This window comes from Pan paniscus, chromosome 12, assembly GCF_029289425.2.
Source record: "Pan paniscus chromosome 12, NHGRI_mPanPan1-v2.0_pri, whole genome shotgun sequence".
Taxonomy (NCBI): Eukaryota; Metazoa; Chordata; class Mammalia; order Primates; family Hominidae; genus Pan; species Pan paniscus.
Window position 1 is genome coordinate 97,263,696 of NC_073261.2, and position 13,578 is coordinate 97,277,273.

Sequence of the window (13,578 nt, forward strand, 5' to 3'; positions counted from 1 at the left end):
TGTGCAGGGCACTGAGCCATAAAGCCTCTACTGTGTGCAGGGCACTGAGCCATGAAAGCTTGCTGTGTGCAGGGCACTGAGCCATACTGCTCCAACTGTGTGCAGGGCACTGAGCCATGGAGCCCCTACTGTGTGCAGGGCAGTGAGCCATACAGCCCCAACTGTGTGCAGGGCACTGTCCCATGGAGTCCTACCCGTGTCAGGCACTGAGCCATAACACTCCTACTGTGTGCCAGGCACTGAGCCATGGAGCCCTACTGTGTGCCAGGCACTGAGCCATGGAGCCCTACTGTGTTCCAGGCACTGACTAGACTGGTAGAAAGGCCTGAGACTCTGGAGCCTCACAGTCTCTGGAAAGACCACAGGACAGAAAAGTTTAATAACAGTCCACAATGCCAATCAGGTTCTAGACAATAGTAGGAGAGATATCACAGGCATGATTAATTGCGAAAGTAATTGTATGGATAGCCATCGCTATAAAGGGCACAGACCAGGGAATGTCAGAGATGGAGGAATTAGGAAAAGATGGATGGGCTGCAGGCAGAATTAAGTTTGAGTTCAACCTCCACCACCGATGCTCCATGTGACTTAGAAAGTTGTCTTCCCTCCTCTCCACAGGCTCCATCTGCAGAGCAAGGGGCTATAGAGAGAGGTCACTGAGGTCCCTGCAAGCTCAGGTGTTTCGAGGCACTTAGGGCTACACTGGCCAGGAAGGTGCTGAGGGAGAAACAGACCATGAACCTTGCTCACTGATGCAACAGGAGTGGAACCTGGGCCGGCCCCACTGAGAAGCACCTGCCTCCACAAATGGGCCCTTCAACCCTGACTCCTATCTGGATAATACAACTATATACCTGATCAGAAATCTCCCGCTGACCAAGCTCCATCCACACTCACACGCGTCATGTGTCATCACAATAACCCTGCAGGGTGGGTAGGACAGACCTCACCATCCTGATTTCACAAATGAGGAAACTGAGAAACGGGAGAAAAGGGCCTTGCCCAGGATCCCACGGGGAGTTAAAGGCAGAGCCCAGAGCAGGATGCCACTCTGCCGCTCCTCCAGAGGGTGTGCCGGAAAGGAATGGGGTGCTTCTGTTTTTCTGAGCGGCAGTCCACTCTCTCCCGCAAGATCCCCCCGTGTGTGTGGACACTGTGGATGTGCTACACACCAGCTGTGCTCTCATTTCAGGATCCGGCAGGCAGCCTCTTTGATTTGCTGCTAATTCTTTATTTAAAAAAGATTCACAACTCAATTACATCAGGTAACAATGGTTCACAGTTTATAATACAAAACACAAACCCAGTAAACATCTCTTCTGACCAGGGGACATGGATTTAGATGAGGAAAAAACAAAAAATCACAGCATCAGCTCGTTGAGAGCAGTATCTTGTAATTTCCAGTAAATTGGAATCACTGCAAGTCATCTTCCCCACTTGAGTGGCAGGTGTATTAATTTCTTGTTGTTTCTCAACCATCAGAAATAAATTGTTTACAAGGGATGGGGAGAAAGCTTCGGAGAGGCAGGCTGAGGCTATTATCATAGCATGAGTTTGTGTAATGTGATTCACAGGGTGCAGGGGTCTTCAGAAGAGCTAAGGCTGCCCTGTGCTTTACACAGAGGTGGGCCCTGGGTGAAACTGAACAGCCTTGACCCCAAGCCCCCTTGGCCATGCCCTGGTTCGCCCACTTGGTCCCCTTCTGCCTCCCAGAAGTCACCCCCGGAAAAGGAGTGGACAGGCTCACCCATGGGGGCACATGATGACAGCAGCTGCCATTTGTCACTCACTGGCTACCCTCTGGGCTCTGAAGTAGGTCCCTTATAAGCATCATCTCATTTAATTATCATAACAGCCTTCCAAGGTAGGTATTATTATCCCCTTTTTATACATGAGGAATCTGGGCTCAGAGCGGGGGTAAATAATCACCCAAGGTCTCACAGCTAGTGAGTAACACTGGCAGGGCCAGGACTGGGGAGAGGTAAGCAAAGCACCTTGGGCAGAAAATTTAAGGAGGTGCTTCTTCTTGGGGTCAGTCGAGTGCAAGGTCCTCCCTGGGAGGGAGGCACCTCGCCGGGCTCAACCTACTCCTGGCCCTGAGTGGCAGAGCTGGGATTTGGATCCAGGTCTGTCTGCATTCAAGCCCTTGCTTTTCTACCTGTGGCACATCCCACTCCTAAGGCAATCAGTCCTGCAGTAGCAACTAGAAGCTTCCAGAGGAGTGAAGCTCTAATGGTGGAATTTCAGGCTTCAGGGGACTGATGAGGGAACTACTCCTTCTAGGACTCCTGCAATTATTTCAGGTAGGCAGCTGCCTGCTCCCCCTGACTTTAAGCCAGCCCCTTGTCTGGGTTGGAAATGTGGGGCTGAGGCCACCACCCAGGAAAGTACAACCCAGCCACGGACACCTGCTTGCCAAGCTCTGCTGTCTACTTTGGAATCTAGAGAGCTGACCCCAGCCCCGGGTCTCGCCTTGTGCTTTGCATGGGTTTGCAGTCTTCTCAAATTCGCTTTGTATGCCCATGAGAGCAGGGGTTCTTGTCTTCATTTTCTTCCTCAGTAGTGGAAGTTGAGGCTCTGAGAAATTGACCATGTTGCCTCAGGTCACACAGCCAGAAGAACGGGGACAAGAACCAGCAGATGACTTGGAGCCCTGGGCTTTTTCCATCCCACCCCACCATCAAGAACTAGGTCAAGACATAGATGGGGCTGGCTTTCAGATGTGGTTGAGGGGAGCGGGGTGGGAAAAATAGCAAAGAAGGCTTAGGAAGGGTAAAAGGAGTCAGGAACAAACAACGTCTAAAATATAATAATTTGGCTAAATTTAAACATACGAAAGAGTTCAGAATGATTCATAATGCATGGTTGATGCAAATGACTATGCAAATGATGCCAAAAGGAATGGGCAGCATGACGCTTACCTCTCAACCACAGCAGGAGTGGGTAGGATGAGGACTTTGTCTTGGGCTGAAGTTTTCCAAGCAAACCACATCTTCAGGTGGAGATGACTTTTTAATGCAGCCTGACCAGGACTCAGAAACCTGGGGCAGTGAGCAGGACAGAGTTGGGGCCCATCCACACTGCTGTCCCTAGACTACAGGAAGCCGCCACATCGTCCCCTGCCCAGGTTCACTGAGCTAAATAATGCTGCTTCCTCTTACCTTTCACCAATAAGCCTTCCTTTTTCTCAGTCTTTTAATTATTGTTATCACCTTGTCCATTTCTCATGGATCAGGAGGGAGTGTTTGGCTGAGAGTCTGGGAATTAGGAGGGGCAAATAGCTTCTCAGACCCCTCTCTTTGTGCATCCCAGCAGCACATTGGGGAGGAAATGACCTCTAAGAGGGGATGTGCAAGGGTTTGGACCATAGCCAGCCACTGACTGGCTGTGTGGCCTCAGATGAGTTACTTAGTCCCTCCGAGCCTCAGTTTCCTCATTTGTCAAATGAGATTAATAACATTTGCCGTTTATGGCTATTGCGTGATGCCGTGTGCCTGTGAGCATGCATTGTGTCTGGCACATTGGAGGATGCTGGTAATCAGCCCACAGCCCTCTCCAAACCTACAGCCCTCAGCTTCCCACTCCATCCACCTGCTGCAGCCAGACATACCAGAGGCTCCCTGCTTCTTCACTTCCGTTCACACAAGTCCCAATTCCCACCACCTCTTTCTGCTTGTCTCAGAGCCCTACCCATCTGCAACCTCCATGTGAAGCCAACATCAGCCTTCCTCACCCCGTCACCACACCCCACAACCACCTGTTGCAATCCCCCATCTCCCTCCTGGCCCTAAGCACCTGACGACCCTTATTTTGGCCAGAGATTTGCAGCTTCCCCGGGGCTTTCACCCATGAGCTCCTTTTGTTGGACTATCATGTTGTTTGGAATGAAAATGATTCTTCTCTTACTAGGGAAGGGGCTGGGGCTCAGAGAGGGCACAGGGGCAGGAAATGACCCCACCTGATCAGGGAGCCCGGGAGCACTCCACTTTGCCTCCTCAACATAGCCACCCTATGGTGAGACTTCTCTTTTCATCATGAAGATCATCTCCTCAGTTTCTTTGTGAGCTCTTGAAGAGCCTGGAGCTGTCTCCGGTCCACAATGCCTTACACCCCTCCCAACATTCGATAAACTCTCATCAATGCCCAGGTACTCACCAGGGCAATGGGCACTAGATTCTCCAATTCCATTCCATGAAGACCTCAGTTCCTTGCCTGCCATGTTCGCAAACAGCCTCTGCAGAAGGGCCGTGGGCTCTGCCTTGTGAGAGCTCCGGGAGGCCCCTCACACACTTGGAAGAAGGGACATTTCCTGGAACTGTAGATAAAGGAGCTACTATGTGCACATGGGCAAAACTGCCTTGCATCTCTTCCTGGTTTTTTGTAAAAGACCTTGGATCTGAATACACATGGATGTGAAAGTCTGCCGAGTCCCATACCCTGGCAGCTGGTCCCTGGGGACACATTTGTTAGCTGGTGCGTTAGCTGTCTTCAAGACATGCCGCTCTTCTGATATGGTTCAGAAGAGAGTTCTTTTCTCCCCATCCTTGCTTGACTTCATTGCAGCAGCCTAAGAGGCAGCAGAAATCATCTCCCATCCCCACACTCTGTTTTTATTTTCATCATGATGGGTTGTTTGTTTGTACACATATTTCTCCAGAAGGAGTTACCAGTGAGATGGGAATAGACAGTCGGCTCATATACACTGCTCTCCTCAGTCATTCTGTGAGGAACCTCCTTGTTTCCAGACCCCATGGGGAGACTTTACAACTTTGTACCAAGTCAATTATGGCTACTACCGTCATTAATAATAATAATAATTAACTAATACTAATTGAGTGCTTATTACATGTCAGCCACAATTCTAAGACCACATGTCTTAATTTCTTTAATCCTCATAGCACATGTAGGCTAGGAGGCAAGTTCACTTATTATCCCCATAGTATAGATGAGGAATAGGGAAGTTACTTGTCTAAGGTCACATGAGTCCATTGATCTGGGACAAGGAGAGAAAACCATAATGAGGAAATCCTAGGTATTCAGAAAGCCATCACCCCAATATGCCACATTCATATAGTCTCCTCTCTCTCTCTCTCTCTCTGCTGTTTCCCTCTCTCTCTCCCCTCCTTCTCTCCCTTCTTCCCTCCCTCCTCCCTGCCCTTTTCCTCTCTTTCTCTCTTGCACCCTTTACTAGTCTTTCACCTTCTTAGTTCTGTGACTGAGGCAACTCCCTGTCCCTCTCTAAACTTGACCGTCCTTTCCTGAAGCGGGGGAGAAGAATCCCTTTCTGCAGGGACTGATATGGGGGAGAACCCTCAGACCACGACGGCAATGTGCTCAGCCCACTGGAAGCTGCTGGGTTGGCAGGAAGGGGGACAGTCTTCATACCACAGCGGGAGCCAACGTTCTTTGTCCCATTACAGCATCTCGGGCTACGGAGCTGCTGGCGGGAAAGGCGGGAAGAACACCATGATGCGGTCCCACGGCGTGTCTGTGCTGGGCATCTTCAACCTGGAGAAGGATGACATGCTGTACATCCTGGTTGGGCAGCAGGGAGAGGACGCCTGCCCCAGTGTAAGTGCCCAGAGCAGGGGTTTCTCGTCTGCACTCTCTCAGGCCCCGGGAAGGCCTCTTGGAGGCACCAACACTCAACACCCTCCTCCTGGAAGTTCATACCAGGAGAATGAGACAGCAAAGAGTAATTAAACAGCAGCCTTGCAAACTCCCAGCACCCCAGTGGTTCACCTCTTGCCTGTGCTAGGGGGAGGCAGGACCTGGCAGAGCTGGCCATCCTAGCAGGAACTCAGCACCCTGCCGGGTGAGTCTCCTGGTTGGGCCAGGCCCCACCCTCCCTCACCTGAAGCACAGCTTTTGCTTGGGAAAAGGGGCCAAAGCAGGCAGCTATGTTCTAGCACCCAGGATCCCCAGCTCCTTCTCCAGAAACTTATTTGAGAGCATCCTTGGCAGAGAGATATGGGAAGAGGGGCTACCGAGAAAGCAGTTTACTTCCACAAAATAAATTCAGGGCTCCTAAGAGCCAGGCCCTGGGCTAGGAGCTGAGGAAGCATGAAAAGTAAAGTTCAGTTTTTCCCTTCTGCTCCTTCGGGGTTAAGGTGAAACGACAGGAGTAAGCTTAGCAAGTGCAACCTTTTGCATAAAAAATGTCTCAACTCCAACTTTTATTTAGCAACTATAATTGGGACTTTCCAACCTAATATAATATATTAAGCCATTAAATTACAGGCTGCTGTAATTTTCACGGGAATTTATTGAGTGCTAATGTAATTCCTTCATCTAAGCAGAAAGATTGCATTATCTTCTGCAAGGGACTTTCACTTGATTGGACTGTAATCAGTTATGTCTTTTCACAGGACCGCGTCTTTTTTAAAAATTCAATTGAAATCTAGTTGTTCCTCGGGGTTGCTGCACTTTATCATTTTTATTAATCAGTCTACTAGCTCTCAAACTTTGTGGATGCACAGGAAGTTCCCAAGCAGGCAGGAGGAGGCGATTCTGGGCCAGGGACAGAGGGCAGCTCACTCTGCTGGTTGGGCAAGGCATAGCAGGGGCATGTGGGGAGAGTGACTGGTCTTCCCTGTGGCTTCACGTCTCCACCTCTGAGGAGGCACTTGGAAAGGGGGAAAAATGGCGGTTGTCAGGCACTACCTCCATCTCCAGTTCTCACTAGGCAGAAAAAATGGTGTCTAGACACAGTTCTCAAGATAATGAAGTGGACTCTAAGAATTAAACTGCAGGGACCGGGTGCGGTGGTTCATGCCTGTAATCCCAGCACGTTGGAAGGCAAAGCGGGAGGATCACTTGAGGTCAGAAGTTCGAGACCAGCCTGGCCAACACAGCGAAACCATGTATATACTAAAAATACAAAAAGTAGCCAGGTGCGGTGGCACACACCCGTAGTCCCAGCTACTCAGGAGGCTGAGGCACGAGAATCACTTGAACCCAGGAGGCAGAGGTTGCAGTGAGCCAAGATCGCACCACTGCACTCCAGCCTGGGCAACAGAGCAAAACTCTGTCGCAAAAAGATTAGTAAATAAAAAATAATTAAACTGCCAGATGTGGCAGCTTTGATGGTTCAATTGCACATCTATGGGGGCAGCGGGGAGTTGCCCTTCTATGTACCTGGCCACACTGGAGCTCCTGTGTTGGAAATGGGCTCCAGCTGCTAGAATCCTCCTCCCCACCCCCAACCACAGCACATGTGCACATACACAGCCCTCAGTCTTTGCTTCTCCAGTGCCTCCCAAACCTCGCCTGGTGGCATGAGTCTAAATCAGGCTTTCTCAACAGTGGCATTATTGGCATTTTGGAGCAGGTAATTCTTTGTGGCTAGGGGCGGGGGTCTGTCCTGTGTATTACAGGATGTTTAGCAGCATCCTTATCCTTTACTCACTTGGTGCCAGTAACAGCCCCCAGAAATGACAATCACAAAAGCCTCCAGACACTTCCAAATGTCCCCTAGGCAGCCAAGTCTGTTCTAAATGTTAAATTCCACCATTACCATCCCCTGCAAGGCACATATTGTGAAGAGCCAGCCCACAATCCAGACAGCACTCAATTCATTCAAATTTATTTAACCAATATATATTGAGTACCTACTTAATGCCATCCCTATTACAGGAACTTGGGATATATTGGTGAACAAAAGAAAGATCTTTGCTCTCAAGGAACTTACATCTGAGGAGAGGGAGGGGGAAATATCTGGGGAAACAGTGACCCCAGCAAAGGCCATGTCCCAGAGGTTCATCGATGCTCAAGGAACACTCGGGCTGGAGGAGAGGGAGCAAAAGGAAGGGTAGGTAAGAGATAAGGCAGAGGTAATAGGGCTGGATCAGGCCACTTTAAGGCATGTTGGAGCCATAGGAGGGTTTTGAGGCAAATGGTGACATAATGTGGTAGGTGTATTAAAAAGCTCACTCTGGCTGCAATGTGAAGAATCTACCATAGAAGAATCTATGGACACAAGGGAAGGGTCAAGACAATGAATTCAAGGGCTATGGCATTAATCCTGGCAAGAGATGATGATGGCTTAGACTAGGATTGTAACAGTGGAGGGGATGAAAAGTGGTTGAATTCTGGGTGTAATTTGAAAGTCAAATCCAAAAGGATTTTCTGCCAGATTGAATGAGAAATTAAGAGAAAGAAAAGAGTCAAGGATGACTCCAAAAATTGTGCCTGAGCCACTGGAAGAAGGGAGCTGCCATCACCTGAGTTAGGGAACACTGTGGAAGGAGCAAATTTGGGGGCAAGATCAGGAGTTCAATATCAGACATGCTGAGTTGTAGAGGCCTGGTAGACAGCCACAGGCAGACAGGTGGACAATGAGAGACAGGCCGCTGGAGTTCAGGAGAGAGGTCCAGGCTGGGGATATAAATATTAGAGAAATTAGCATAAAGTAGAGACAGGATGAGATTGCCTAGGATGCAATACAGATAGAGAAGAATGTGAAGACCGAGCTTAAGGGACCCTCAACATTTAGAGGTCAGGAAAAGAAGAGGAACCAGCAAAGCAGGACAAAGAAGAGGAACCAGGGAGGTAGGAGAGGATGCAAGAGGATGGGGAGTCCTGGAAGTCAGGTGAGGAAAGGGCAGCAGCTCCTCCAAATGCTGCTACTGGTCCAGCAAGAGCCTCGACTGCTCCCCACCCCCACCTGATCTAAAGGAGACATCAGAAGCAGGGGTGCGGGGGATGAGCATGGGTCACAAAAGATCTTTCTTTTGTTCACCAATATATCCCAACTTCCTGTAACAGGGATGGCACAAAGTAGGTACTCAATAAATATTGGTTAAATAAATTGGCTCTAACTACAGGAAAGGCCATCCTCAAGCCCCACTGCTGTCTCCTCCCCACCCCAGCAATCTCTGGATCTGTTCATGAAGGGAGGGCATCACCTAGGGGTGGAGGTCCCACTGCTGCCCACAAGCCAAGAGGGGAGATGGAGCAGAGGCCGACGGGGTGGACCTTCTCAGCACCACTGGTTCAGACTGGGCAGCCCCTCCATCTCCAGATGAGGAGGCAAGTCCAGGGAGGCGGGGTGCCTCACCAAGTATAGCCCAGCAAATCTCCGGCAGAGCCGTCAAGAACCCAGACTGAGCAGGGTGTGATGGCTCATGCCCGTAATCCCAGCACTTTGAGAAGGCTGAGTCAGGAGAATCGCTTAGTTAGTGACTAGCCTGGGCAACACAGCAAGACCCTGTATCTAAAAAAAAAAAAAAAATACAAAAATTAGTCGAGCATGGTATTTCGTACCTGTACTCCCAGCTACTCAGGAGGCTGAGGCAAGAGAACTACTTAAAGCCAGGAATCAGAGACCAGTCTGGGCAACATAGCAAGACCCTGTTTCTTAAAAAAAAAAAAAAAAAAAAAAGTCGAGCCTGGTAGCTTGTGCCTGTAGTCCCAGCTACTCTGGAGACTAAGGCAGGATGATTACTTGAGCCCAGGAGTTCGTGGCTACAGTGAGCTATGATCATGCCACTGCACTCCAGCCTGAGTGACAGAGTGAGACCCTGTCTCAAAAGAAAGAACCCAGATTGGACCCTGAATCCTGTGCTCTGCCCAGCCGACAGCTCACATCCCTCAGACCCATCCCCAGGGCCAACCCTCAGGGCACATTCCCTGCAACTCACGCCTGTGCCAGGTGGCAGTGAGCAGGGTCTCCTCCCAGGAGTCTCCCCCCAGGCCAGGACATAGCTGCACATACATATGGGAAATGCCAGCTCTCTACAATAGCAATTCAGAGCCTTCCACCCACACTAGATCCACTCTAAGAAATATCAAATTATTTCCATCGTTAAATCCAAAATGCCATGAAACAAACTGCATCTCGGCTATTTATCTGGAAATTTCTCTAGTACTCATTGCCGGCACCCCTGAGCGCTTTAGCGTAAGAAGTGGCTCAAGAAGAATGGCTGCATCCACTGGCTGGTTACGAAGCAGCATTGATGGAAATGTGATGTTTTACTGGCTTTTTTTCTATTAAGTGAAAGAAAAGTCACTTTCCTCCAAGGTCAGGCTGATGTCTGAAGAATTCGTCTGAGCTGTGGTGGCCGACAAGCAGGCGTGGCTGTTTTTGAAGCACCATCCTACTTCTTCAGGGATTCCAGGATTCTGTTACAGAAATCTCCAGCACAATCCTGGGGACTCTCTAATACCTGAGCCCCAACCAGGAGCATATGTGGGCCCAGAAGTGAATCTAAATTAGAACAGCAGCTGGCTGGGCACGGTGGCTCACGCCTGTAATCCCAGCACTTTGGGAGGCCAAGGCAGGCAGATCACCTGAGGTCAGGCGTTCAAGACCAGCCTGGCCAACATGGCAAAACCCCTCCTCTACTAAAAATACAAAAATTAGCGGGGCATGGTGGTGTGCACCTGTAGTCCCAGCTGCTTGGGAGGCAGAAGTTGCAGTGGGCCAAGGTCGTGCCATTGCACGGAGTAAGATGGCAAAAACAAACAGATAAGAACAGCAGCCATTTACTCAGTTCCCACCATGTGTGAGGCGCTCCACTAGATGCCTGAGGGTAGTACTTGTACTACCCTCAGTAAATGCCACAACGACCTGTGTTGTCTTCATTCCCAGCCACACTGGAGGATCAGAGATCGAGGGCCCCTGTCACAGTTTCCCAGGGTGGGTGGAGAATCCAGACTACCTGATTGCAGGGCTCACTCTACAAGGCAAGCAGAGGGGTGTGCCAGGGATTCCGGAGGGAAAAAATGGAACATTAGCTAGGAGGAATGAGATGTCCAAAAGGGAGAACTGATTTTCCCAGAGAAGAACTGGGAATAAAACTTGAGTCTGGCCTCTTGCTGGTTTTTTTCTCTCCTCCTGATGCTTCAGAACTGTGACTTCTCAGAAAACCTAGATGGCTCTCAGTGAGAGAACGGCTCTCATAGAGAATGAAGTCCACTCCTTGCAGTGCCTTCAAGGCCTCTAGCCATGATCACACTGTTCCATTTAATTCTCTCTACCCACCTAATTTACGCTCCCTCCAGCCCCATCTCACCACATAGGACCTTTCCCATTCTTTCTTGGATCTCTTCATCCCACAGGATCGAAACAGGTCCTGTACAATCTCTCTGTCCTGATAGACTTCTGGGCCAAAGAGACCCTTGTGCTTTTCCCCCACGCACCCCACTCACCCACTTCCCTCTGGACTCATGCCACTCTCTGCTCTTGGAATGACATAACTTTGCCCCACTCTCTGTGAAAAAAACAAAAACAAAAAAAAACTCCCTATCCTTCAAGGCTCAACTAAAAGCCGCCTCCTACAAGCAGTCCTCACAGCAATAAAACCTTGCTCTCTCTCTCCCAGTTTCTCCTAGCATTTTCTGTCTAAGCTATCCTTGTGGTCCTTCCCTAACACTGCCCAGAGTGACAGTTATTGGTATATTTTTCTGCCTCCTCAACTCAACTGTAAGTTTTTTGAGAGAGAGTCAGATCCTGTTTTTAAGCATAGAAGTTCTATCTGCTGCAAAGTGGAGAACTCCGGTTTGGCCACAAACCTAACGTGCTTTTTGTTTCTACAGACAAACCAGTTAATCCAGAAAGTCTGCATTGGAGAGAACAATGTGATAGAAGAAGAAATCCGTGTGAACAGAAGCGTGCATGAGTGGGCAGGAGGCGGAGGAGGAGGGGGTGGAGCCACCTACGTATTTAAGGTATGGTGTGTGCTGCCAGATTTCCACCAGTTTCCTGTGCATCTGTGATGTCAGAGCCTCATGACAGCCCTGGGATAGAAACACCTCAGATGCTGTTATCCCCGTGTAAAGATGAGCAGGGCCAGGTACAGTGGCTCATTCCTGTAATCCTAGTATTTTGGGAGGCCAAGGCAGGAGGATCACTTGAGGTCAGGAATTCATGATCAGCTTGGGCAACATACCAAAACGTTGTCTCTACCAAAAAAAATTTAAAAATTAGCCAGTTTTGGTGGCTTGCACCTGTAGTCCTAGCTACTTAGGAGGCTGAGGCAGGAGGATCATTTGAACTCAGGAGTTCAAGGCTACAATGAGCTGTCATCACGCCATTGAACTTCAGCCTGAGCAATAGAGCAAGACCCTGTCTCTAAAACCAACAAAAGAATTAAAAAATAAAGATGAGCAGACTGAGATCCAGAGAGATATAGAGTCTGTCTGTCCAGGAAAGGGTAGAACTCTTCTCTTACTGATACATCAGCCCAATTTCACCATGCACAGCCTTTGCCATCCTACTTTCAGAGAGTCCCACTGTGCCCTCCTGGACCAGCTCTCTGCCCTAAGGTGGACTTTTCTGACATCATCACAGCCAGGCCAGAAACTGAAGACAGAGGCCACCTGCTAGGTCCTCTCACAGGACTGTGATGCTGAGGGCTTAATCTTGAATCTTTGGGGGTCAGAGTCAGAGACCTCTAAGAATGAGGGAGAGAGAGCATAGAGAGACCTGCTTCTAATCACCAGCATCCAGACCTCTGAGGCCAGTCTAAGGAGCTTCTGGAAAGGGGCTAGAGGAAGTAGAGGAAGCAGCCTCTAAGATCAACCCCCACCTCCTGGTATATATATTTTGTTCTTGGTATACAGGTCTTGCTTCTCTGGTTGAACCCTGACTGATAGAGAAGCTGGCGGAGCCAATGGGCTATTGTAACAAGGGTTCAGAGCCTGCAAACCACCTCAGACCACTGAGAGGTCACCAGGTCACCCCAAAACAGCAAACCCTCAGTCAGGTTGAATTTACCAGAGCTTGGGGGCTCCAGGGGGAAGCACAGCTCGGTTTCTCAATGTGTGAATGTCTCCCCTGGTCAGATGAAGGATGGAGTGCCGGTGCCCCTGATCATTGCAGCCGGAGGTGGCGGCAGGGCCTACGGGGCCAAGACAGACACGTTCCACCCAGAGAGACTGGAGAATAACTCCTCGGTTCTAGGGCTAAACGGCAATTCCGGAGCCGCAGGTAAAGCGCTGCAAGCGTGCCCTCTCCCAGAACCTCTCCCAGGCCTTCAGCTGGGCCCCGATGCCATCGCATGCCTGAGGGCATCTTAGTCACTGGCACCTGGGATGCTAGGAGCTCTGAATATTGGTACCGATATCCAGGGAGGGAGGGCAGGCAGCACCCTGGGAGCCCTGCAGGCCATCTTGCTGACCTGGAACTTGGACTTGTAGAAGGTCACTGAGAAAGTGAGGCAGGGAGCAGCCGTCAATCAGCCAGCTGGCCCTCCCTGGGTTTTACCAACGTGCAATTGTTAGAGCCTCCCCCTGAGATTCCTTCTTGCTCCAGGGGCAGATGGTCCCTCCAGTTAGGATGTGAGCAGGTGAAAAAAATCTGGGCAATGTCAGGCCTCCTAGACCCCCATGGTACAGACCTCCAGGCCCTGAGCTGCCAGACCCAAGCGTATCCCCGCTGGAAAACCTCCTACTTGACTCTCCACGGCTGAGCTCTCCTCCCTCATTAATGGGAGCCAGAAGCACAGAAATGTGAGACAGGCAGGGAAGAGAGTGTCAATTCCCCGATTCCTCTAAAGTCAGCCACCCCTAAAGACAGAAAATGCAATTCCTTTCTGTATTTTCCACACAATCAGACTGTGGGAGGATCTTAGAAGG

The 13,578-nt window shown here is 49.9% G+C and overlaps 1 protein-coding gene across 1 annotated transcript in view; it reads left to right on the forward strand.

Moving 5' to 3' along the window:
• The window catches only part of ALK (ALK receptor tyrosine kinase), a 732,337-nt gene that overhangs the window by 679,876 nt on the left and 38,883 nt on the right, over positions 1-13,578 (forward strand). Inside the window, exons 13-15 of the mRNA XM_003827145.4 lie at positions 5,421-5,571; positions 11,539-11,670; positions 12,787-12,931. Of these exons, the coding sequence (XP_003827193.2) occupies positions 5,421-5,571; positions 11,539-11,670; positions 12,787-12,931 (428 nt within the window). The remainder of the gene's footprint in view (positions 1-5,420; positions 5,572-11,538; positions 11,671-12,786; positions 12,932-13,578) is intronic.